Source organism: Chamaea fasciata, unplaced genomic scaffold, assembly GCF_029207755.1.
Source record: "Chamaea fasciata isolate MVZ Bird 193981 ecotype frontalis unplaced genomic scaffold, bChaFas1.0.hap1 SCAF_2, whole genome shotgun sequence".
Taxonomy (NCBI): domain Eukaryota; kingdom Metazoa; phylum Chordata; class Aves; order Passeriformes; family Sylviidae; genus Chamaea; species Chamaea fasciata.
Window position 1 is genome coordinate 48,717,440 of NW_027094087.1, and position 23,100 is coordinate 48,740,539.

General features: G+C 40.6%; 1 protein-coding gene across 7 annotated transcripts in view; it reads right to left on the minus strand.

Moving 5' to 3' along the window:
* Positions 1–23,100, minus strand: part of STARD13 (StAR related lipid transfer domain containing 13) — a 288,293-nt gene that overhangs the window by 89,471 nt on the left and 175,722 nt on the right. The window contains exon 1 of one of the 7 annotated variants that reach the window (XM_066175994.1): positions 22,657–22,825. The exons of the other annotated variants lie outside the window; for them this stretch is intronic. Within the exon in view, the coding sequence (XP_066032091.1) occupies positions 22,657–22,825 (169 nt within the window). Of the gene's footprint in view, positions 1–22,656; positions 22,826–23,100 lie in introns of those variants that run through there. 7 annotated transcript variants of the gene reach the window in all.

Genomic DNA, 23,100 nt, shown 5'->3' on the forward strand with positions numbered 1-23,100 from the left:
CCAAGCCCCATAAAGGTTGTCAGTCACCACACACTGTCAGAAAATATTAATTATCCAGGTTTTCAATAATTCAAACTCCTGGGCATGTCAGCACCACAAACATCCGTGTCCATCCTGATTTTATATATATATACATATATATATATATACACACACTATTTTATATATATACATATTCTTCACTTTCACTAAAAGGTGAGAGCTGGGGTGTAAGATCTGGGTTTATTCATTGCACATCAAACCCCTGCCTGTTCACGTACAGGAGAGACAGCCTTAAGTTAATTATGGGAACTGGTGTGGGGAAATTAATCATCACTGAACACTGCAAAATAGAAATCAATACTTTTGTGTCTTTCCAAAATGGCCTATTGCTAGATGGATATTCATGGCTATATTCTCTCATTCCGTGAATATTAATAAGGTAGCAAAGACTATATATATATCTCAAAGCCTTAGAAATAAGGCTGCTGCTAATTCAGGTCCTCAGCAGTAATAGCTACCAGCTGACTGATTTGTGGGATGTTAAGTAACAGCTCCAGTATAATACAATCCTTCATTTTCTATTCTGAAGCTTGTTTACTTCTGTCGCCATTTATTAAAGGACTGTCCAGCTATAATTAAAAAGGACAGGACAACAATAACCTTTAGTACCTCCTTGCTGTGATAAGCGAGATACTTAAAAAAGAGCTTAGACAGTTGACAGGCAAGTACAAATGGGGCTAAATTCACTTTGATGAGCTGTGTGACGGCTTCTTCCACAAATGAGACACAACAGAGAGGCAGGTCATTAGAAATTACTCTGCAGTGGGATGACTGGCATGTACAGCTTTGGCAATCCTGTTAAGCTGTTGCCACTGAATGAAAGCACCTGCTCATTGCAGGGGTAGGTAAGAGATGTTGTTTATACCTGGTGTGGAGGGCTGCCTTGTGCCTGAGACACAACGCTTGGGTAAATACACCCAGTGCCTCTGGTCTGATTCAGCCTGGGCAGTGATACAGATCTTAAATGAATTTCCAGGCATGAAACTATTACAAAATGGATTTAATGCTGAAAGGCTGTCTTACTCTATCTGTTCCACTGTGTTGTATCATAATTTAATAAATCAGAAAGTAGAGAGATGACAAACAGGTAAGCAGCCCAAAGGTTATACTGGAGTGACACCTAATGCATGGACCTCTGGGGTCCTGAGATGGGGCCCCGGTGGGAAAGAAGCCCCAGCTTGCTTCAACCTCTGACCAGGATATTTGATCCACATATGATGGGGTATTTGCTACAGTAGCTACATGCCATATGATGAGCACACATGATGAAAATTCAGATTTTTTTGCAGCACCAGACTGTTTCTCAGATGCCCAGGAGTACCACCAGTGACACCTGGTGACCTCTTTTGTGGGATTATCAGGCATTCCTAGTCAGCCCTGGATGTGGGCTTTCGATATGGTCACGAAGACTTCCCTGCTGCAGTACAGTAACATAATGAAGCAACTATTCACTTATGACTAAAGTCCATTGCTATTTACATCCTAAGAGTATTTTATCCCTGTTATAGGGGAAGTGGAGACAAATGTTATATGATAGTCTCATTCTACCATCTAATGAAATCATATACCACTTTTTAATGTGAGAAACCTAAATTTCCCACCAGGCAATGTTTTAATTTTTTTTTAATTACTGAGTGTGGAAAAAATACTGTGTATGTACTCATACAGAAGCCATATGTACATATCATTTGCCTCTGGCCTTGCTATGTTTTCAATTGCTGATAGTTATATCTTTCTTAGCATGTGCTCCTCCCATCTGTTGTAACCAAATGTTGTTCCTAAGCCTGTGCTCTGTTTGGAACCTACAATGACTCACTCAATATAACCTCCTTTGTTTGGGTGGAACTCTACACAGTGCATGAAGATAAGGGTTAGAGCCCTTACCGTAAGCTTTCGGAAGCACTAAAGTTATTTTGTCAAATGACTATTGGAAGCCTGAAGCAATGGTACTGTGGCTGCAATGCAAATAGCACTGTTCCCTGAGCTGACATAGGCTGATTTAAGAGACCTACTCAATGTGAGCAGATTTGAACTCGACAGGTAATGCCAGAGCTCCGAGACAGATATGACAACACGAAATGTAAAAAATGGCCTTGCAGAAGAAGCCTGTGAACTGGCAAGTCAGACGTCCATGGCCACTAGGTGCAGGCTTCTGAGCAAATCCCACTGCCACAGCTGGACAGTTCCTCTAACTGAGCAGTGCTTTTTGAAAAAATGTCACTTCTTGATCTCAGGCCTTGTTTTGGGCTTTCTTTCATACCGCATTTGAAGAATAGGAGAACACTCCCATTTATAGGGTGAAATTTTCTTCTACCTATTTTATAAGCCAATTTTTAATTCAAAACTTGGAGGAACTGATATGAGACAGATCTAGTCCACAAAGTCTTTTTGTAAGATTTTTTTGCTGCAATCTATGTTCAGACTGATTTCCTAAGGAAATGCCACTGACATGGCCAGGCTTTGTGTTTTTGGTCTGTCTCCCTTTGTGTGTCAGGCTCCTTATCACTTCCACCAATAACTTTTGAATGAATTGGCTGATTTGAAAGAGAGACAGATGGCTCAAAGGTATTAAACTCTTACAAGTTTTGTGAAAATAGGCAGCAGGGTAATGGAAAGAGAGCCTCTTAGTGGCTCACTAAAGAAAAGGCTTCGGCACAAATTCAATCCTTATTAAGCCAAAGAAAATCTGCACAAAGCTGAACCCTGATGTGCAAACTCACCACAAATAAGTCTTTGCTGGGGCTGGTGTTCAAGAACTAGTTTGTGTTATCTATTGCAAAGCAAGCAGCATCTTGTTTACTGTGGAAATAGCAAGCTAAATTTTTAATAAGGACACTGCTGAGGCAGTTAATATGCAATGTAATGGTACTCCTTAAAAAGACACTGTAAGCCACAAGCCTTGTTGAACTCATACACTGCCTAACTTTGACAGTGCATCTGAGAAACGAGTTATATCAGTACTCAGGGCTCAGATTAAGATATTTGACATTGGCACATACATCCAACCTCACACAGCAGGTTTGGCATCAAACAAATCGCACTTGGCACTTGTTGAACAGGCTCTTGAACACTCCCCCCACCACACATACATTGTCCTACAAAGAGCCTAGGTGGAGAAGGTCTGCACTTGAATCTGACAGGAAGCTTTGATCAGACAAATTAGGACAGGCTTTAATGCAGAGTTCCTGTCTCTACAGACTCTGTGTTTGATGGCAGTGTCCCTGCTGGAGACTCCCCTTCCATTATCGCTCACTGCATGATGCTCAGCTTACAAAGGACACCGCACTTCCCAATTTTCTTGCCTATTCTGTGCCACTTAATTGTTATGAGGACACTTGGAATGTTGGTATTTTAATGCTTACCTACTTTTAAATTAAATATTATGACCCTTAACTATACCAGTCTCTGAGAGCTTAGCTAAGAAAGAAGAGGCACAGGCCTGTATCTATAGTTTTTAACCATATTTCAGTCTCAAACAGGGACACATAAACAGTGTAAAAATAAACAATGGTGACATCATGCACCCTGTCCTATAGTGGTACTGAGCAGCTGCAGTGAGGAACACTGCAATTTCTGGGTGCATTTGAAGACACTGAGCACACTGGCACCTTTGTAGGCACCACCACCTAGCCTTCAGTTAGACAAACGTGCCAACCAAAACAGTGATAGCAGTTTATTCCTCTGGTTGCTATCATACCATGATGCAGTTTCATACACAAAAGCAGTAGGTAACTGCAGGCACAGAATTATTCTCTTCAGAGCAAAAGGAGAATCCTTCTCCTAAAGCAGGTAAATGCCAGACTTCCTGGGCATGTCAGCACCACACACACTGCTAGCAGAACCTCAGCCACCTGCTTTTGGGGACACCTTACATCTGCAATCCCTTCTGCTGATGTCCTCCTCAAGGCCAGAAAATATTGCCACCATCAACCCAACTCACCTAAACTAACTATTCTTGAGGCAAATAGTACCTTACATACTTGCCACTAGTTCATCATACCTGGGTCTTCTTTAAAATTCCCACAGGGTCACTGCTTATTGACTTCTAACACCAAGGCAGCCACTCTGAGCCTGTGACAGTGTAGTGATGACTTCTAACTTCTGGGCTGGGATGGTGTTCAAAACTTGCATCTGCATGGTTGCCTCTGGCTAACCTCAAGAGTCTTATGCAAAACTACTTGATGGTTGTCTTAATCTCCATGTAATCCCCCCACTGGTGCACTCCCTCCGTGCCAGACATTCCTGTCTGCATGCAGCTGTACCAGAGGGATTGCAACAGGCAACAGCTGCTGTCCCAGTGGTCCCTTAGTGCTCGTTATCTCACCATTCCTGTCTTGGGTCACAAGCCATTTTGTAATACCCCACAAATACCTCCTAGACTGGATCTACACCATGTTGCAAAGATGGCACAACCCACTGCAGAACAAACAATCCATCTCCGTGCATGGCTCTGCACCTGGCCATAGCTATAACAAAACCAAGGGAGAGTGTGCACAGCCAAAGGTCTTTAAGTTACTGAGTTACCCAAAAGCTTAACAGGGACAGCCACAGTGCCCCACAATAAACTGCCACATGATTTACTGAAAGGTCTAAGGCCCTAAGAGCCTGCTGTGATACACTGCCTGAAGTGCTGTCCTTGAGTGTCCACAGGGCAGAGCTCTCCTGCATGGGTCTGAGCTGGGACATCCTTAGGTGGAACTGGCAATAAACTCTTCAGGTGACTGATGGATGCATTGTTGCTGGAGCGCTTCCAAAATTCTCATGGGCGAAGTCAGCAGTAGAGAGTTTCTTGCATAGATGAGTGTCATCTTCTCCCCAGAACCTGGCAGTCATTTAGGACATACTGAGCATATATTATGTGTTTGTAGAGCTGAATTGAGTTGCACTGCAAGTGTCTTAGAACATACATTGGGTAGACGTGAATCCTTAATACAGTTTACCTTCAGTGAGCTTTTAATTCTACATGTATTATTACAGTGCCTAAATAACTATAATTATGGGAGGATGCACTCAAATGTGTGATGTGGCAGTGTGGGGTTCCCAAGCAGCCACACTCCTATGGGTATGGTCCATTCTTGAACAAGCTATGGACAAGAAGCCACACTTGTCTAAAGGGAAAAGATCTGAGAACACCTTGAATGAAGTAAATCACCATAGCACTACAAAACTAGGAAATTTTCCTGATTCCAGTCTAGTAGTGTCCCTGTAGGGTCAAGCTGTTGCCAAGGAAAGCACATGGCCCCCAAGGGGACTTCTAGAGGGCCATGATGAGTTCCCCTCTATCACAGAAGCCCTGTTAGTGCTGTCTTGCACTCCATCCTGCTTTCTCAGCTGCCAGGGAATTTGTACTACAGCCTCCCCAGATGATACCATTTGGGAACGTGCTATTTTTGCTCATGTCTGCAGATGAGTGTTCATCTCTGATTTGTAAATGTGCAGCAACGAAGGCTCTCAAATATAAAACTTGTATTTTTAACTACAGTTGATTTATAATAAAAACATTCCAGATCCATGATTTTTTTTTTTTGAAATTATAAGCTTACAGGCATATTTCTATTTCCATTTTGTTTATAAAGTAGGGAGGTAAAATGAGAAGAAAAAAGGGTGAAAGGGGCAAGCAGACTCTGTGCAGCCAAATTAAAATGTGCATATAAACTACAAAAATGTACACAAAGTTAAAGAAAAGAGGAAGATTTTGTTTAGACAGCTTTTTTTTAATAATCAGTGATCTTATGCATGCTAGAGTTCTGTCAAACATGTAAAGGCACATTGCTAGCATACTTTCTTAGCAGATTTGGAGGAGGGAGCATGTGCGTAGTGTGATAAGGAAGGGGAAAATACCAAAATGAAAATGGCAGTTAAGGAAAGTTATCTCTGTAGGCAGATGCAAAACATAGGGCCAAAATCTGTGTTGTTATTTCTTATGGTAGAGAGTGATAAGGCAAGAAAGTAAAGCAAATAGAGGAGAAAAATCAGACTAGTAGATAGATAAGCAATTAAATCAAGAGCTTAGACCTGTTCTGAACCTCTGCATTTCCCAAACATGCTCAAAGAGCACAATGATATTACAGGCACATTGCAGCCTCCTACCTGCTGATTCACATGAGGTCCCAATATTTCTCTTTATGAATAATGCCAGAAGAATCTGGCTTTTCTCGTCCTAAGCACTGTGTGCTTTGCTTGTGCTGATCTCTCTCGAAATGTCAACTCTACATTTCCAATATTCACAAAGAAATTCTTAATAAAAAGATATGATCTGCATTTCAGAATGAGACCTTTAAATCCTTTAGCCCTGCCAGTTTCTAGGGAACTTTTGTTAAGAATGAAAACACCCTGTTAATAACTGCTCTCCAATAGCAATCAAGAGAGTTGCAAATATCAGTGGACCACAGATAACAAAGGCAGTACAATCCAGGCAAGGGAAAAAGGGATTTTATCCAGGACTCTTGTAAACAAATGTGAACAACAATTCAAAATATGTTCCGTGCATAACCTTGCCATATTTTAATTAGATTTCAAACTAAGATACTCTAAAATGTCTATTTAAAATAATTCTGCTGAGTTATGACATAAGGACACGTTAGAAATGTGCAAACAAATCCAATACACCCAGCTGCTTTTTTGCCTTTCTCTGCATTGCTTGTACAGCTACAGTCTTTGCTTTTAATTTACTAACACTGCTGATTGACACTAAACAGAGCTGTCCCATTCCTCACTACACATTCTTACCACCTACCTTGTAATAAAACCATACAAGCACAATCTTTGGGGCCAATGACCTGAACAAGTCATCCTGTAGTCACACTTTTACCAGCCTCAATCCAAAGGAGGGAAGTGGCCGGAAACAAAACCAGCCCTTTTGGCAAGAATGTGCATTTCATCTGGATTACATGTGCAGTGACAATGCCCAGAGCCAGAGCTGAGCAGTGAGCTGCCCACTTCTCCAGAGCAGCACCGAGGTTACCCAATGCTGCAGAAACAAGCCCCTGGCCCTGCCCTACTCACTTTGAGACACCAACCCATACTGTTGCCAGCACAAGAAATTTCATTCAGGTCTTCAATGGAGATAACTTTGGTTAGAGTTTCAGCTCAGCTATAAGAGGTGTTATGTGGTGTAGTTTTTACGTAAGGTCAAGGATTTCCCCCAGGGGGCTCTATGCCAGCTACTGGCCCTGACTTGTACCTTCTCTCTGATGCGCAGAGATGTTAGGCACCTCACTGGTGCCACATCTGTTGCCTTGCTACTGCCAGACCTGTACCCTTGCCAATTCCTTTAGAAAGAGCTGTAGGTGAAAGGCCCCATGAAATAAACAGTAGTATTGCAGTGCCAGTATGCCTTTTGTGTGTCTTTCTATTCTGGCAAGGCAGTGTGATCTAGTGTACTTGAAGACAGTGTTGGGGACTCTGGAACTCTGACTCTGGTTTTGCTGCTCTGCTGTCATCTATACTCCAACAAAATTTCTGAGCTTTGCTGTGTCCATCTTCTGATCTTCAAATTGCAGTAACAGCTACAGATTCCAATTTACAGAGATGCTACCAGAGATTTCTAAGACTGCTCAACACCTGTCACTTCTGCTTACCTCAAAGGTTTCAAATGGTCTGAGGAGGAGGGTCAGGGAGATTCAAAAAAATGCATCTTTAAGGTCATACTTTACTTCCAAGCACCACTTATAAAAAAGGGTAAGCTTAATTATTTCTGCTAGCCAGTGGGAACTTTTTAGTTTTTGATGTGGAATAAAACATACCAATTAAGAAGAGACAAGTAAAGTCTTCTAGGTTTTCCAGATACAGAATCACAGTGGACTCCTTATAATCTGAAGTCCTTCAGGCTTTCTAAAGTCAAAGTATTTTAAAGCCAGTACTTCAGAAGCACACTTTTAGTTTTTTGGTGCTGTTTTTTTTTTTTTTTTTTTTTTTTTTTTTTTTTTTTTTTGTTTTTGTTTTTTTTTTTTTTTTTTTTTGTTTTTTTTTTTTTTGTTTTTGTTTGCTTGTTTTGTTTTTTTTTAAATGAGTGGTTTACTTTATTATTAAAGCCTGCAAAACTACCTATCTGGCTAAGCTAATTCCTGCAGTCTAGTTACCCTGATCATATAGAAATATCTGTAATGGTTTTTGGCCTTTTAAATGTTTCCTAGAAAGAGTAAGCAATTTTTAAAATACGTTTGTTTTCTGGGATTTTTTTTCTTCCTCTACTGATAGGAATTGGCACAGATGATATTAAAAAAGTAGATAACAATAACTAAATGCCTATTTTTGTCTCCACACTCTTCTGTCTTCATAGGACTAAAAACCTGTGTAGATTCATTTTCTTATGTGTACATCCCTGCAGTAGACCTGCATTTACTTGCCCTCTTTTACCTGAGTCATATTTGTAATCCTGGATAGATAATGGCAGTTTAAATACAGCTATCCGTTGCCTGGGGCAAGACTAAGACTCAGAAGCTGGGGTGAAAAACAACTTCTGATTCAGCATCCTGGATATTTCTGGTGGACTCCTCTATCTCCTGCATTAGTGACAACAGTGACCTACCTACCTTGTCTGTCTCCTTACTCCTCATTTGTCTTATATTTTATCTCCGTTGTGGGTTGTTCAGTTGCTCTGCAGATGTGGCCTCACCTCACGCTGTACATTGGAAATAAAGTCACTGGGAAGAGTGGAGCAGACCTGCTGCTCTCCTCTTATCTCACCCTGAATCTCTTCTTTGCTGCAAATTTCCTGAGACTAATCTGCAGCTCCTCAGCTGGGATAAAACAACTTAATTCAAATGGCATCAACTCATTGGACTTTACTAAATATACATCAACAGCTCACCACGACAAATCACAAATAAACAAAGCTACAAAGTCAGTTTATTTTTCTCTGCTTTCATCCTATTTTCTTTTTAAAGACTGCAGAACCACAGGTTAGTTTCATTCCATAATTTATGAATCCAATACCATGTATGCTACAGAACTGGAAGGTCTACTGAGACTGACTCTATAGCATAGTGCTTGTGGCACAGATCAATTAAATTGGAGGTCCTGGTTCAATTATCTGTGCTGACGTATAGTTATTAATTTATATAAAATTGAAGTTGACAGAAGTTACAAGTGAAAAAGGTTTACTGTTGCTTATGCCATAGCAATGTGGGCAAGATCTTGAACTTGGGTTGATGCCTTGAGAGGCAGATTAATAAGACACAGCATCAAGTACACCACAACCCATGGGCTGCTAGAGACTAGTTAGGGAAGGAGACAGAACAAGGAGGCTTATCTTTAACTTGGTCTCTCACCTTATAGCATCGTTACAGACAAAGGGGGAAAGTGAATGATAGATTACATGGATGACAAATGGTGAGACAAATCACTGGACCACTGGTCTCACAGTTTGTGCTCAGCAGTACAAAGTCCAGCTAGTTGTTGGTTACTATTGGTATCCCTGAGACAATGATACTGAGCTGATACTGTTTAATGTCTTTAATAACAATCTGGATGATGGAATAAAGTGCACTCTCAGCAAATTTGTGGATGATACCAAACCATGGAGGAGTGGTTGAGATGCTGGAGAGCTTCTCTTCAAAGTGACCTTGACAGGCTGGAGGAATTGGCTGATGGGAACCTCAGACATTCCACATAAGCAAATGTAAAATCCTGCATCTGGGATGGAATAACCCTCTGCAACCAGACAGACTGGGGCTAACTGGACAAGCACAGCTCTTGCAGAAAAGTCCTTCAGGGTTCTATTGGCAACCAACTGTACATAAATTTGCCCTTTTGGCCAATGATACCACCCTCACACTAGGCTAGTGCATTAGGAAGAATGTAGCCAGCAGGTCAAGGTACATGATTGCTTTTTTGTTACCCTCACTTGTGAAACTACAGGCTGCTCTGCTCATTTTGGGGTTCCCTAGCACAAGGACATCATGGGCATATCACACCAAGCCCTGCAGAGGGCTGAAGCACTTGACACAGAAGGAAAGACCAGCAGAGCTGGGTTTGTTAACCTTCAGAAGGAAAGGCTAGGAGAGCTAATTGATGGCTTCATCTACTTAACAGGAAAGCGAAGCCAGGATCTTTTTAGAGTACACAACTGTATGATGAAAGGCAACAGAAACAAGGTTGCAGAATTTTAAATCCAATTAGACATAAGAGAGAAGAAAATTCACCATGAAGGTGTCAAATAACATCACAAGTTGCCCAGAGCACATGTGGAAGTTGCGTATCAGTCCTTGGAGAACTCAGAATAAACCTGACGAAGTCCTGAGCAACCTGATCCAACTGTCTCTGCTCTGAGCAGGAGGTGGACTGGATGACCCCCCAATGTCTCTTCCAACCTAAATTATTCTGTGATTCTGTAAAGTTCTCAGTCTTGTTGCCTGGGCAGCTCTCGTACATTGAAGTTTTGGAGGATTTAGGATGTTTCAGTGAAGCAGACATATCAAACGAGAAACCATGGTTTCTGAATGCGAGACTACAGGATTATTTCTTGCACTTAGTGGTGCTACTGTGATGCTCCTGCATGTAATATTTTTATGCAAACTAGAGCAATTTTGTTTCAGCATAGTGTTTTTCTCTACTGGGGATCTGAACTCTGGGTCTCTAAGACAGCAAAGGAATATGTGCCTTACCCAGCAGGTGTGAAGTTGTGTAACCATATGGACACAGCCTAAATGAATGTCACCTGAGTCCTACTTAAAACTGGAACCTGAACTGTACTTCAGTAGACTGAAGTTTGATTAAAAACAGACTTGGTGAAAACTCAAGTCCAAAAGTCAATAGTCATTTCAGTGAAATAGAACTATGTGGAGTCTCATGCATATTTTTAATCCATATTAAAGAACTTAAAATGTCAAGAGTCCAATCCACTGAATGCAACATTTCCCTCCAGGTTAAGCCTCAGAATGGAAACCATCAAATCTCTGTCAATCTCTCATGTGATCAAAAAATGCCTTAGTGCCAACAACACATGTTACAGATTGGCTGATATCCTTTGCACTTTTTCAGTGCAAAATTAATATAGATCACAGAGAATATAAGGTAATGGAAAATCGAGTTAATCATAAATTTTCCATTTTAGAGAAGATGCAGGCTCAAGATACATTGAAAAAAAAATCTACCATACCTATGTGTCCTTCTAAATGTTTCTGAAGCATAAATGTCACATGTATTTACTGGTGTCTCAGACTGAAGAGGACATTAGTGCCATTAAAAAAAAAAACACAACCAAAAAAACCCCCAAACAAACAAACAAAAAACCTGCTAAATTACAGAATAAACAGAATTGCAGCATCTGATTTGACAACTGCCACTGTCATACTGCCATAAAGATCACCACTTCCACTAATAAAAGGATGACATGTAGAGATTTTTGTTTAAATCATTTTGTAAATTATTTTGTAACTTTTTCATTGCTATAAAATTACAGTTATTGTACCTCAAAGGCAGGAAGTCAAATTTTACACTTATACAAATGCTAAAACCATGACAACAGGGAATTTCATTATTTTTAGTGGACTGTTAAAAAGCACCACAGTTAAATATTTTAAACTTGCCCAAGCTATTTGCACCTCTTAAATATTAATCCTGGTTTTAAATAATTTTCTTATAGCTTAAACAAAGAAGCAGACCTAAAGTCAGTATGAATTACATCAGCAGTTAAATATCTAACAAGAAATTAACATCACTATAAATCTATTTTACATTTTACTATGATTATTTAGGACAGCTGAGCCTCATGTATGCTGAAAGAGTATGTCAGCATACAGCAGCTGCTGATAATAACCAGCATGTGTTGGCAGGAGCTTTTTGTTTTCTGAAGATAATTAAAACTTGCTATAGTTTTCCAGCTGCTACAGAGTCAATAAGGAAGACATTTAAAAAATGAGTGGCACTTTTTTGACTCACTTTAAATGGATTGTGGATATATCTATTGAATATTCGCTACAGACAATTATTCTACAATTTTGGGTTTTCATAAGTTTTCTAAAAAACAAGCTATATGGAAATAGTTTCAACCAGAAAATTTTTAACTGCTTCTATGGCTCAGGAGAAAGAAAGCATTCTGGTAACAGGAAAGTTTTTCTGGACAAGAAAAGCTACTCACTCAACTCCTTGTGTCCTTACCCTTGGAATTCTGTGTACTGTATATTCAGATAGAAGCTCTCTTTATTGGTCTTGGCAGTTTTTTTGAAAACTTTCTGTTCTCAGAAACAGTCACAGGCACCATGGAGCTGTAAAAAGCCTTGCCAGTGTGGGAGTCAGTGGCTCTGCAGAGCTACCATGAAAATGCCAACAGCTTTATACTGATCCTCACTGAAGACTCAAGATGGGGGATTTTCCAGGACTTTGGACCACAGACTTCCTCCAGTTTTTGCATAATATCATACCTTGTGGTGTGTGAGAACTGCCTTCCTGCTTGTACAACAACTTTTAGGCCCCATGCCCAATAACAGTCCAACAGTGATACAGCAACTTTCTTAACCAAAGTCTTCCACAGAAATGGTCCAAAACAGAACTTTCTAGAACAATGCAACTTCAAAGGTCTGAGACACCTCTGAGTAACACATAATTACCTAGCTGAGTAAACTAAGCTGAGTGACCTAACTGACCTCTGCTTGCAGCCATCATTGCTGGTGGCTTTCCATGAGCACCTGGAAACTAGTGGAAACTGGTTTGCACCCTCCGACTAAAAAGAAAAACCAAATAATGGAATATGAACTAAATTTCCCTCAGCGATAGTCCAGTTCTCTCACCCATCTTGAAAAGCTATGGATGTCAGAGGACAGATTACAGCCCTGAAATATGAATCATCTGCTTTGTCAGTTTTAAAATAGACTTTCAGTACCCAATATTAGAGAAAATAAGTATTACTGAAACAAAATGTAATTTAATTTTTTCTTTAGCAACTGCAATTGTTTCCTTTTAAACTTCACAGGCCAGAACTAATGAATTGATCTTCAGATAAGCGGCCACTTGAAATAATAAGACTTTCAGCAAATAACACTGCCATTATGTGCCAGGGAGCTGAAACGCTCATTATGCAGTTCAGTGAAAATTCAAAAGACACAAAGCATTTGATATGACTGGCAGCAGCACGGTCTAAAAATAGCTCTTCATAAAAGGGAATTAAAATGTCACTGGAAATCTCTTCCTTCCTTCAGAAGCTGCTGGTAAACAAACCTTTCTTAGTCTGAACTGACAACTGCCCTATGTGCAAGTGCAAGGGCACCCCTTCACCTCTTGCTGGCACCCACGGCCCTTCAAAGAGGATGTCAGGGCTCCAAGCTGCTGGGGAGGGATGGTCTCAGGGGTGAACTGCAGCCATGGATCTCCCCAGGTAGCACCACTGATGCAACATCTGATCAGCCATCCCTGTGATGAAGACAGCTCCAGCTTTCAGCATAAAGCACTGGATGAAAATAGAGCAATCCTGCCATGAATTAGTGCCTGTATTATTTGATCCAGGCTACAGCACTCAGGCAGCAGTATGAAATGCAGCTTTTGCTGCCGTGGCTCAGGTTTTGGCAAGGGTGTCTAGTTTAAATGCAGAATCAGCAGTTCAAATGATAAAGTTTTGGAAAAAGTATTCTGATATCTCAGTCTGTTAATCTGGAAGGAGCTTTCAAGACAGATACAGACTGATGCTTGCTGAATTTAAGAGACAAGAAACTCCTCTTAACTCTGGTTAAGACATAGGCAGACTGCCACATTTTTAACGAAGTGAAGCTGACAGAATGGCAGTTTTAAAATGGCCTCAGAAATATAAATATAGCTGTAAAAATGAAAAGAAAAAGGAAAAAAAATTGAAGTCAGGGACTTACTGCCTCACCTTCTGTGCCAAGTATTAACTTTTGGATTTTACATTATCCCCTTCAGATAAAGGTTTGCAGGAAGAGAAAGCCATTACCTCTGAAGTTACAAAATGATTAGATATTCAGCTGCCACCATCAGATGCAATTAAAGACACATAACTTAGATTCATCCCGCAGACATTAAAGTTTGCTAGATATGTTATGAAAAAGCCACACTGTGTGGCTCTGAGAGACTTGTCATGTTCGGACTCCCACTCCTGTATCAGTTGGGGACTCGGGAAAATAAAACATTCTGTGCTTCCTGAAGCTAAAATGATGGAAAAGGACTGTGCCTTTCACACAAGTCCTGCCCTTGTGCCAGCTGAGCATTGACAGAGATGCTGCTTCCTTCTCAAGTCTAGAGTCATCTTATGTCTTTGGTCCCTTTTCAAATCTTGGGTCTTTTGGAAGGACACTCAATGATGCTGCAGTTATTGGGATCAGCAATATGATCTAATTGCTTGGAATGGTTTTTGCAAGTTCTGGCCTTACACAGATTTGGGATACTGATTTCAAAAGGAGAAGGATGGGGTTGTGGTTACCTACTATGAACTGTCTGTTTCACAGTATGATATAATGAAAATTACTTAAGTACTTGGCTTTTAAACAGAATTTTTTCTGCATTTTTGCAGGAATGAAAAGGCACCTCATGACAAGGTACATTTACTTTTGCATACTTCCATCAGAAACTTCAAGCATTAAAAATTGTATTACCTCTTTTGGGGGATAATACTACAGAAACTTTAATATTGGATCTTTAGACCTTGTGAGCAAGATTTTTCCTAATTTTGCACCTCCTGTGGCAGCAGCAAGAGCGGTTACAATTACCCTGCTAAATGAAACACAGATTGATTCTTGGTTTTCGGTCAAGTGGCATCACTCAGCTCATGTCCTCACTACCTAGTCTTCCCCTAGTCTTCTCTGAGGCTTAGTCTGAGCTGAGCCAGCTGGAGAAGCCCAAAACAGAGCCAGAGGATCTGCTCAGCAGCCCAGGGGGTACTTCAAGCTCACCTCCCATCTCTTTTATTTCGCACTACAGATACGCCCACTCAGACTCAGAGGGACGTTTTACTGCTCACCAACACAGGAACATGATGTGTTAACACCTAATATCTGCAAGCAGGAGTTTCTGGATAATAATGTGGATAACTGGACATTGAAGTAATTGGCCCAAAGTCTACATGCAGTAAGGAAGGGGAAAGCATTGTCAGAGATCTAGGGAAAAACCACATGGTTCAGCACATGCTGGGGGTTTGGAGAAGCAGCAGCTCCTTGCAGAGAAGTGTTACACCGGAGGAAAAGCTGTACCATCATCCTCACTTCCCAACCCATTCAGCAGTAAAAGCTGTATTGCCTTTTCTTAAAGGCGAGGGTGCCGTATTTTCCTGCAAATGATTCCAGGAAGGAAGCTGAGAAATCTCCCAGCAAATGACAGGTCTGGTGGGTGCCAGATGCCAATGGGTGTGTGTATGTGACTAAGGATAAAAGCTGAAATTAAATTAGAGATTTAGATTTGAACTTACGGCTTTTATCCATATTCCTAAACCATTCAAGTGGTGGAGGACTAGAAACAAGCACAGTATAATCAATAAAATAAACAAACCATGAAAGACACTAGTGACACATTAAGGGGGGAAAATCAGATACCCTTTAGGCCATTGGGACTAAAGGAGAGAGATGACAGTAAATATATAGAGATTTTGGTTCCAAATCCTGAAAACTTTGCTTGCACAGACCCTCCTCTAACCACAATCTGATTAAAAAAGAGCACAACTATTGCCAAAGGCCTGTAACATCTAGCTCATTAAAACAATATCAGTTGACATTATTAGGATGTATTATTTTCTCTTTTAGCACAGGGGAAGATTCATCTGGTTAAGTAGCAGGGCTGAGTCCTTCTTTGGCAAAGGGCTTTGACTGGAAAGCAAAACGTCTGGTATGTTCCAGGCAGGCAGTTTCCATGCCTGGCAGATGGTATTTACTTAAGACGTATTGCACAGCCCATTATTTTAAACCAAGTTACTTTGCCGAGTTTACCTAACTTATCACAAGGACAGGAAATTTTGTTCATCTCTGTGTCTGTATTAGTCAAAATCCCATGTGTTCTGAACTGCTATGGAGTGATTGTTTTCTCCCAGCAGAATTAAACCCAGTCCTGTAACAAATGAGAGGCCAAAACCCACAAGATGTTTTCAAACTGAGTCACACATATCCTTTTCAGCCAAGCCATAATACTCTCAAGTCCTCTGAATCATACTGTCTACTCTTCAACTGCTTCTAAACAGTCCAGCTCAAGGTGCTCAAGCCTTCCTCTCTCCTACCGTATTATGGTGTGCTCAGCTGACCCATGAAACTGAACCTGAAAGGTGAAACTCCTCAGGTTTTTTAACAAAAAGAGTACCACAAGGCACAAAGATGAGGGTTTTCTGACTTGCTCACATTTATATATCTATAAAATGAGTATAAATAAGAAATTACACAACTAGTATGTACCGGATCAAGCTCACAGGACACAGAATTCATCATTTTACCCTCAAAAGAAGCTATTAAAAGGTGTAACAAACTCAGCTACAGATAATTGTTTAATAACCTAGTAACAAGGGTCCTGTTTGCTCAGTCCCTTAGGAACTAATCCAAACACATGTGATGCCCTATATGAAACAGCTCATATATTTGTTTAAGTGCAATTAAGCATCAGAGAAAATCATATGATAGGAGTACGGTAAAAAAATGAGTGAGGCTAAGATGCTATCAATGACTACATAGCTTGCACAGGAATAAAAAATTAAAAGTACATAACTATCAATTGCCAAGAAATAAAAATATCTGTTTGGAACCTAAAGCTGCAGAGTTTTTAAATTAACATTTACAGTGCTCATGGTACAAATACTGCACTTTATTTTCAAGGATTTCTGCATAAATACGGATATAACAAACTGAGTAACAAAATGCTATGTACATATTCTCTTAATTAATTTACTTTCGTGAGTCATTTCCATTTTGCTTACATCATGTAGTATTTTATATGCCACAGTGACTTATCACTTCTTCTAAATTGAAACTAATTCCCCTTCTGATTATTATTACTCTAGTCATTCATTCATTGAGCATAAATCTTGCATTTATTGGCCTAAATGTCTTTTAATATTACTGCCTCTACTTATACAATGGGGTTAATATGAAATTCAGTCTCCTCCATCATCAATACAGAAGATATATAGCACAACTACAACTGTTCATTTCACAATTTCAAAAAAGCCTCAATTTAAGATTTCACCTTGGATGAAATCCTGCTTTCAGTGAAATTGAGAGCAAAAGTCCCTTAACTCATAAGAAGAGCCAAGATTTACTTTTTGGTGTCCAACCTGCATGTGTCAGCTGAAGTGCCCCTGACACGTTGTGGCTGTGAAGCTTTAAGGCAATAAATAGCCATTATTATTGAATCCAACCTCCAGTACCATACAGTCCACTTCTAGTTAAACACACACAGGTATTTCCAGATATCTTCACTTTTTGAGCCTTTTTGCCAGATAGTGGCCCCAGTGAAGGTTTCTCCCTTTTAATTGTCCTGTTGTTTATGAAGAACAGCTTTGTAAAACTTTAATTAGCTGGACTGCACTCTTATAGACCAATATTTAATTTTTTTTTTAAATATAAACACATCTTAGGGCACTCTGAGCTTATAAATACCTCTAAGGATGCTCACATTTTTTGTGTTAAAGTTTCACACAAATACTTCAACCATTTCAGAGTAAAAGGACGTAATAAAAGTATTTTAAAAAATCCTATTATTTTATTTAAGCAGTCTAGTTTCTCCAAGTCTAGCTCTAAGGACTCGAAGAAAGAGTGTATGAGGAAGAAAAGATGATGAAGAAGCCTCAGGCATCAGAGGGTCTCAGTTTCTAAGGGACCTTAAAGAGTGTATGAAGCAACCAACCCAAAGATCCCTCTGCTGTGAGCACACACCTGCCCCACCCGTATCTGACAGTGGAGGAGGATGGACCATGTCCCAGCTGAGGTCTGCAAAGCAGCTCTGCAGCTAAGCATGTTCCTCCTGATGCTCCAGGCAACCCCAGCCACAGTTCTGTCCTCTCCTGCGTGCCTGGGCTGGAGCACAGACACAGAGGCACCACCGTAAGATGAGGCACCGGGGGCTGAAAAGTAGGCACAAACTGCTGCTGCCCTGACTAACTGGCTTACAGGTTCAGGAGGCAGTAGACCACCAGCACTGGTCAGAGATGACATAAGTGAGGGTGTTTGCATCGTTACCACCAAGGCTGAATCTTGTCTTTCACTTTCTTGTGTTCAGTCAGGGAGGTTTAAACATGTGCAGGTAAAGTGGCCAGCACCCAGAACATGAGAAAGACTATGGTTCAGGGTGCCTGAACAACTGTATTTTGTCCTCTTTGTATGACTGACCAAACTCACACTCACTCATACTTTAATTTTTTAATTGTATCCCATTTCTCATCCTGTAATCCACAGCTGTGTGCATACCAGGAATTTGATGTGGGCTTTTTTTAATGCAGCCCATGACTGCAACATTTTCACCTACATGACTTCCCTGTTCTCCTTTTGAATATGAGAGTATATTAGCTCTTATGGTACAATATTTGTTGAAATTTAGGTCACTTGGATTGCATAATTTTTTCCAAGTCACTTATATACCTCTGTAACACTTTCCACAAATTTTACTCATGCTTAGAAAATGAGAAGAATTAAATACCTCGACCTAACTGCAAAGGAAAGACTATAAGACAGAAAAGTCAATTTGTTTGCACGTCTAAAACTTGCTCAAACCAGACAAATCCAGGTGACCCAAAGGTAATAGTAGACATACAAGATCAAAATTGAAATTGCAACACATAAAAGTATAAAACATCTGCTGAGCATTGAATGGAGAATTTTTCTTGAAAAGTTGAAAGTCTGATTTAATATCGCTCCACCGAACAATTTTCCTCAACTGTTCTTGCCTGTGGACATAAACCGAGACAAATCACAGAACATTACACACTGTGGGCAGGAATTCACTCACCGAGAATAGGAATTTGTCTTATTTTCATTTGTTTCTTCATATTATTGTCTTATTGAACATGCAGGCTAAGAATCTAATTTTACTGTAGATGAAAGGGAACATTTCTTTAGCAGCCTGTTTATGCTGGGGCAGATGTGGCTTCATTCGCCTTGACTTACACTCTACCTGTACTGCATATTCAATGATTTCAATTTAACATTTTCAGGGTATGGCCTTAATTCTTCCTTACTTTTACCTACAGCTACTTTTCATATTTTCTGTTCTGCACTGAGTTTGGCCATGTACTGTGAAAGAAATAACAACTTTGTGACTCATGTAATATAAATTCTTGAAAGTCACCATCTTATTTATTTAAAGAAAACATGAGTAATCGTTCATGAATTCTCATACAGTTACTGCATACAGAGTTTGAATAAATACCTCAGACCAAGCATGCTACACCCCGTTCCTTTATGCTGAGGCATGTGTCCCCTTCAGTGTGGAAACTAACGGGTTTATGTGGGAAAGGGAATCATCAAAAAGATCACATCTTGAAACTACCTGTTTAAAATCAAACAGATAATTACTACTCATATTCACAGGCCACCTCATAATTCTGCCTCAAGGAGTTGATGGTGTACATGAACAAATATTTAGGACTTTCAAGGTATGATCTGATTGAAATAACAATCTGGTTCCTGTCATTTCCCTTGTGGTGATTTTCTTTTTGGAAATGATTAAATGGTATAATTCCTCTAATGACTCATTTAGCTTATTTTTAGCTAACACCAAAGGAAAATACAAAGGAAATAGTCTTTAGCAAATGTGTTTTCAAGGAGGAAGAAAAGCTGTACTGTGATATGATAAATTAGCAGAGTTTAGAACAGTACAGGCAGCTAATGACTGAAAAGCTAGCAGTATGTACAACACTTTGTATCACACTGCATTATTGACCAGGACTGGAAGCTCTGACTGCTTTATACATTGTAAATTGGATATGTCGTGATTTTGTAAAACATTCCTTTCCCCAAGGAAAAATTTTCCCTGATATAACAATCCTACTTTAGGTGCCTCCAGTCTGAAAACCAGCAAGTGAAAAATAACTGGGTAAGAAGTAGAGAGCAGGTATTCAAACAAGCCCCAGGGCAGCTTAGCACTTAAACATGTGGCAGATCTGTTTTCAGCAAAGCAATTAACAAGGCAGGATTCACCATTCCAAGAACCTTCAAATGCAGACTGGATCTTTTTCTAAACATTTGCTATAATTGAGATTATTAGATTGGAGAGGTGCTAACACAAGAATTGGGGTAGCTATGCTCAAATACTTTGTCTTAATGGCCTTAAAATGTATGACTCAAAAATATACAAATTCAAGCAACTAAATAATGATTTACATGCTTTCCTCAACTGGATGACTGAAAGCAAGTTTTGGTTCTCCTCTTGCATCTCCTAATCTACTTTTTAATGTATTATTTATAAGTTTCTCTGTGGCACTCTGCTAGTTATGAATCCCATTTGTTAATGGGGCAAAACTCATCCACCTCTGAAAGCACAGACTGGTAACTCCACCCATTTTAGAGTACTCTTCCAGTACCCTCTGGGAAGGGGATGGGGACTGATCCATTGCCCTTGCACTGCTCACAGTCTGAACAAAACATGCAGAGAGGGCAACATGCTGACTCAGCAAAACTTGGTGAAAGTCTTGGAAGGGATTGATGGATCTAGGTTTTTCATCTAGAGTGTAAACTGGAGGTTTCAAACTGAGCCATATTAGCTGGGCTTAGGTATTTTAGTATTGCTAACAAAACTATTTGTATCAAAATTATTAGTCATTGCTTGGGGCACTGTAGAAAAAAATGTGTACCTTAGTTTTGCACTAGATGTGTGTCTGCCTACATATGGGCTTATAGACAGAAATCAGCACGGATCTGCACACTTAATTTCTTTACTGCTAATGAACTGACACTTGACCAACAGCGGATACTGTCCCCAGCTTACATCAATAAAAGAAATGAAGGAATTAATGATGTATTTACTCTTAGTGACTCAAAATACATAAATATTTCACATACTGAACAGTAACATACAGGATATGATCAAGGTACTATACCAATATAATTTCCACAGCTCTGTGCAGAACATGTTGGAAAACTGTAAAAGAGGAGCAGAGATCATTGACCACAGACTGACCATCCATGCAACAAGCTGCAGGAAGAAATGTTACAACTTTGAAACTCCTCACCATGCAGGCTTCTCCAAAGTCTCAGCACCACTGGCTAGCTTTGGCAGCCCTGGCTGTCCTGGACAGATTACAGGGTACAAGAGGGAATGTTAACGGCACCATGAAAGGTAGAAGAGGTGTGTTAATCCACCACATCCTCAGTTAATGCTGTTTGAACACTAACTTGATACTAGAACTGCACCCAAAGCATTTTCAAATAAACCTGTGGAGAAATAAATTACCGTTTCTTTCCATTCAATCCAGGCCATACACTGGGTACACAGAATGACATAATATCCTTCCTGAAATCAGAGCTGCAGTGAGGACCAGTATCCTTCAAACATGACCAGTTCCTGAGACTGCCTTGCAAACAACCACATTTTCCTAATTGCCACAGAAACTTTTTCATATTTTTAAATGTGGCCAAAGAATTATGCATTGTTTTCTTTATAAATGCCATAAAATTTCATCACTATATTCTATACTTCTGCCAGAGTTTGACAGCCACAGATCTAAAGAATCTTACTGGAAAGCAACACACAGAAATAGCCACTCCATTTAACTGCTGCTGGTCAAAACCTCTGACCAATTGCTGTGATATTTGCCAGATATGACAGTAAATGATGCTATCTCTATGTCTGCCCCTAGTCAGCAGAATCAAACACCTTTTTTCAAGCCGTCCAGAAAGTGGCTATTATCATCAGGATTTTTTTTTTTTCCACGACATTTTTCTGCATATAGGACCACATCCACTTTGGAAAATGGTGTTCTTGAAAACAGGATTCTATACGAAAGCATGGCCAGTACAAAACTATGTATTGATTTGCTTTTTAATCCGGAAAAATCTGTACAGTTGGTTAGGGTTTTTATCTTTGCATTCACATTGTGAAGACGATTTTAAATTGTGTGCACAGGCCAAAGGATTTGTTCTGAGGCCAATCTGCATTTAGCTTTAGTGCCATAGACAGACATTCAGAAAAAACCAAATCGATGCATTTGTAATGACTGCTTAGATAACTGCTTAAGCAGCTGCAGAAAGCCCAGTCAGCAATTATTTTTAAGGGTATGCGACTTTTAAGGATAAGATCTTCTAATGTCCTGACAGTTACACACACTTGCTCCCAAAGGATGTTATCCCAGTTGCCTTCTTCCAGCCGCACTGGACTTCAGCTTCTTTTTAAATTGGGTTACCATGAGCAGGTTTGACCTGCAGCGATCAGAGCAGATGCACAGGTGCCAGTAACTGCTCCCACAGTCAGACAAGACGAAGTTCAGAACCGAAGATACCACAGTAGTTTATGATTAAAAGGTAATTTAGTTAAAATTCTAATCGTGCAGGAGTGTTTGTCTCCTGGTTGTCGGTGCGTGTGTGTGGAAACAGAGAGGTATGAATGACTATTTCAAACCCTGTCTGTAGCCAGATTAGTTTGGAATAGAGACAAGAAACGAGCCTGAAACACGAGGCATTAGAACCTGTTCTCTTACGAAAGAGCAGACCTGCAGACCCTGCGCCAACGCCGGGCCACGGAGCGCTCCTGCCAGCAACTCACCTTGCTGAATTTTCGTCACCAGCTGGTGACGGGCGAGAATCCTGCTGGTCCTGTAGGGAGGGCGCCGGGCGGGCGGATCGCAGCGCCAGAAGAGCTCTTGGCCCTCGGGGGACACCGCGTTCAGGTAGAAACAGGCGGTGCCCGCGGCCCGGGGCACCTGCTTCAACATCGCCGCTGCCCTCGGCTCGCCCCGGCCGTCCCGGGAGCTGCTCCCGATCGGAATCAGGGCAAGGAGAGCAGGGAGGCACTAAGCCCCAGGGAGCTGCGAGGAGCGAGCGCTTTAAACGAAAAAGGAGTGCCAAGAGCTACTACAGCTCGGGATTCCGGCTCTCTCCCACATGATCCGCGCGGGCCAATCGCTCCCAGAGCAGCCTGTGGAAGTGAGCCTGCGGAGCGATCCCGCAGCCCGGCACACAGCCCCAGCCCCGCACAGCCTGCCCCAGC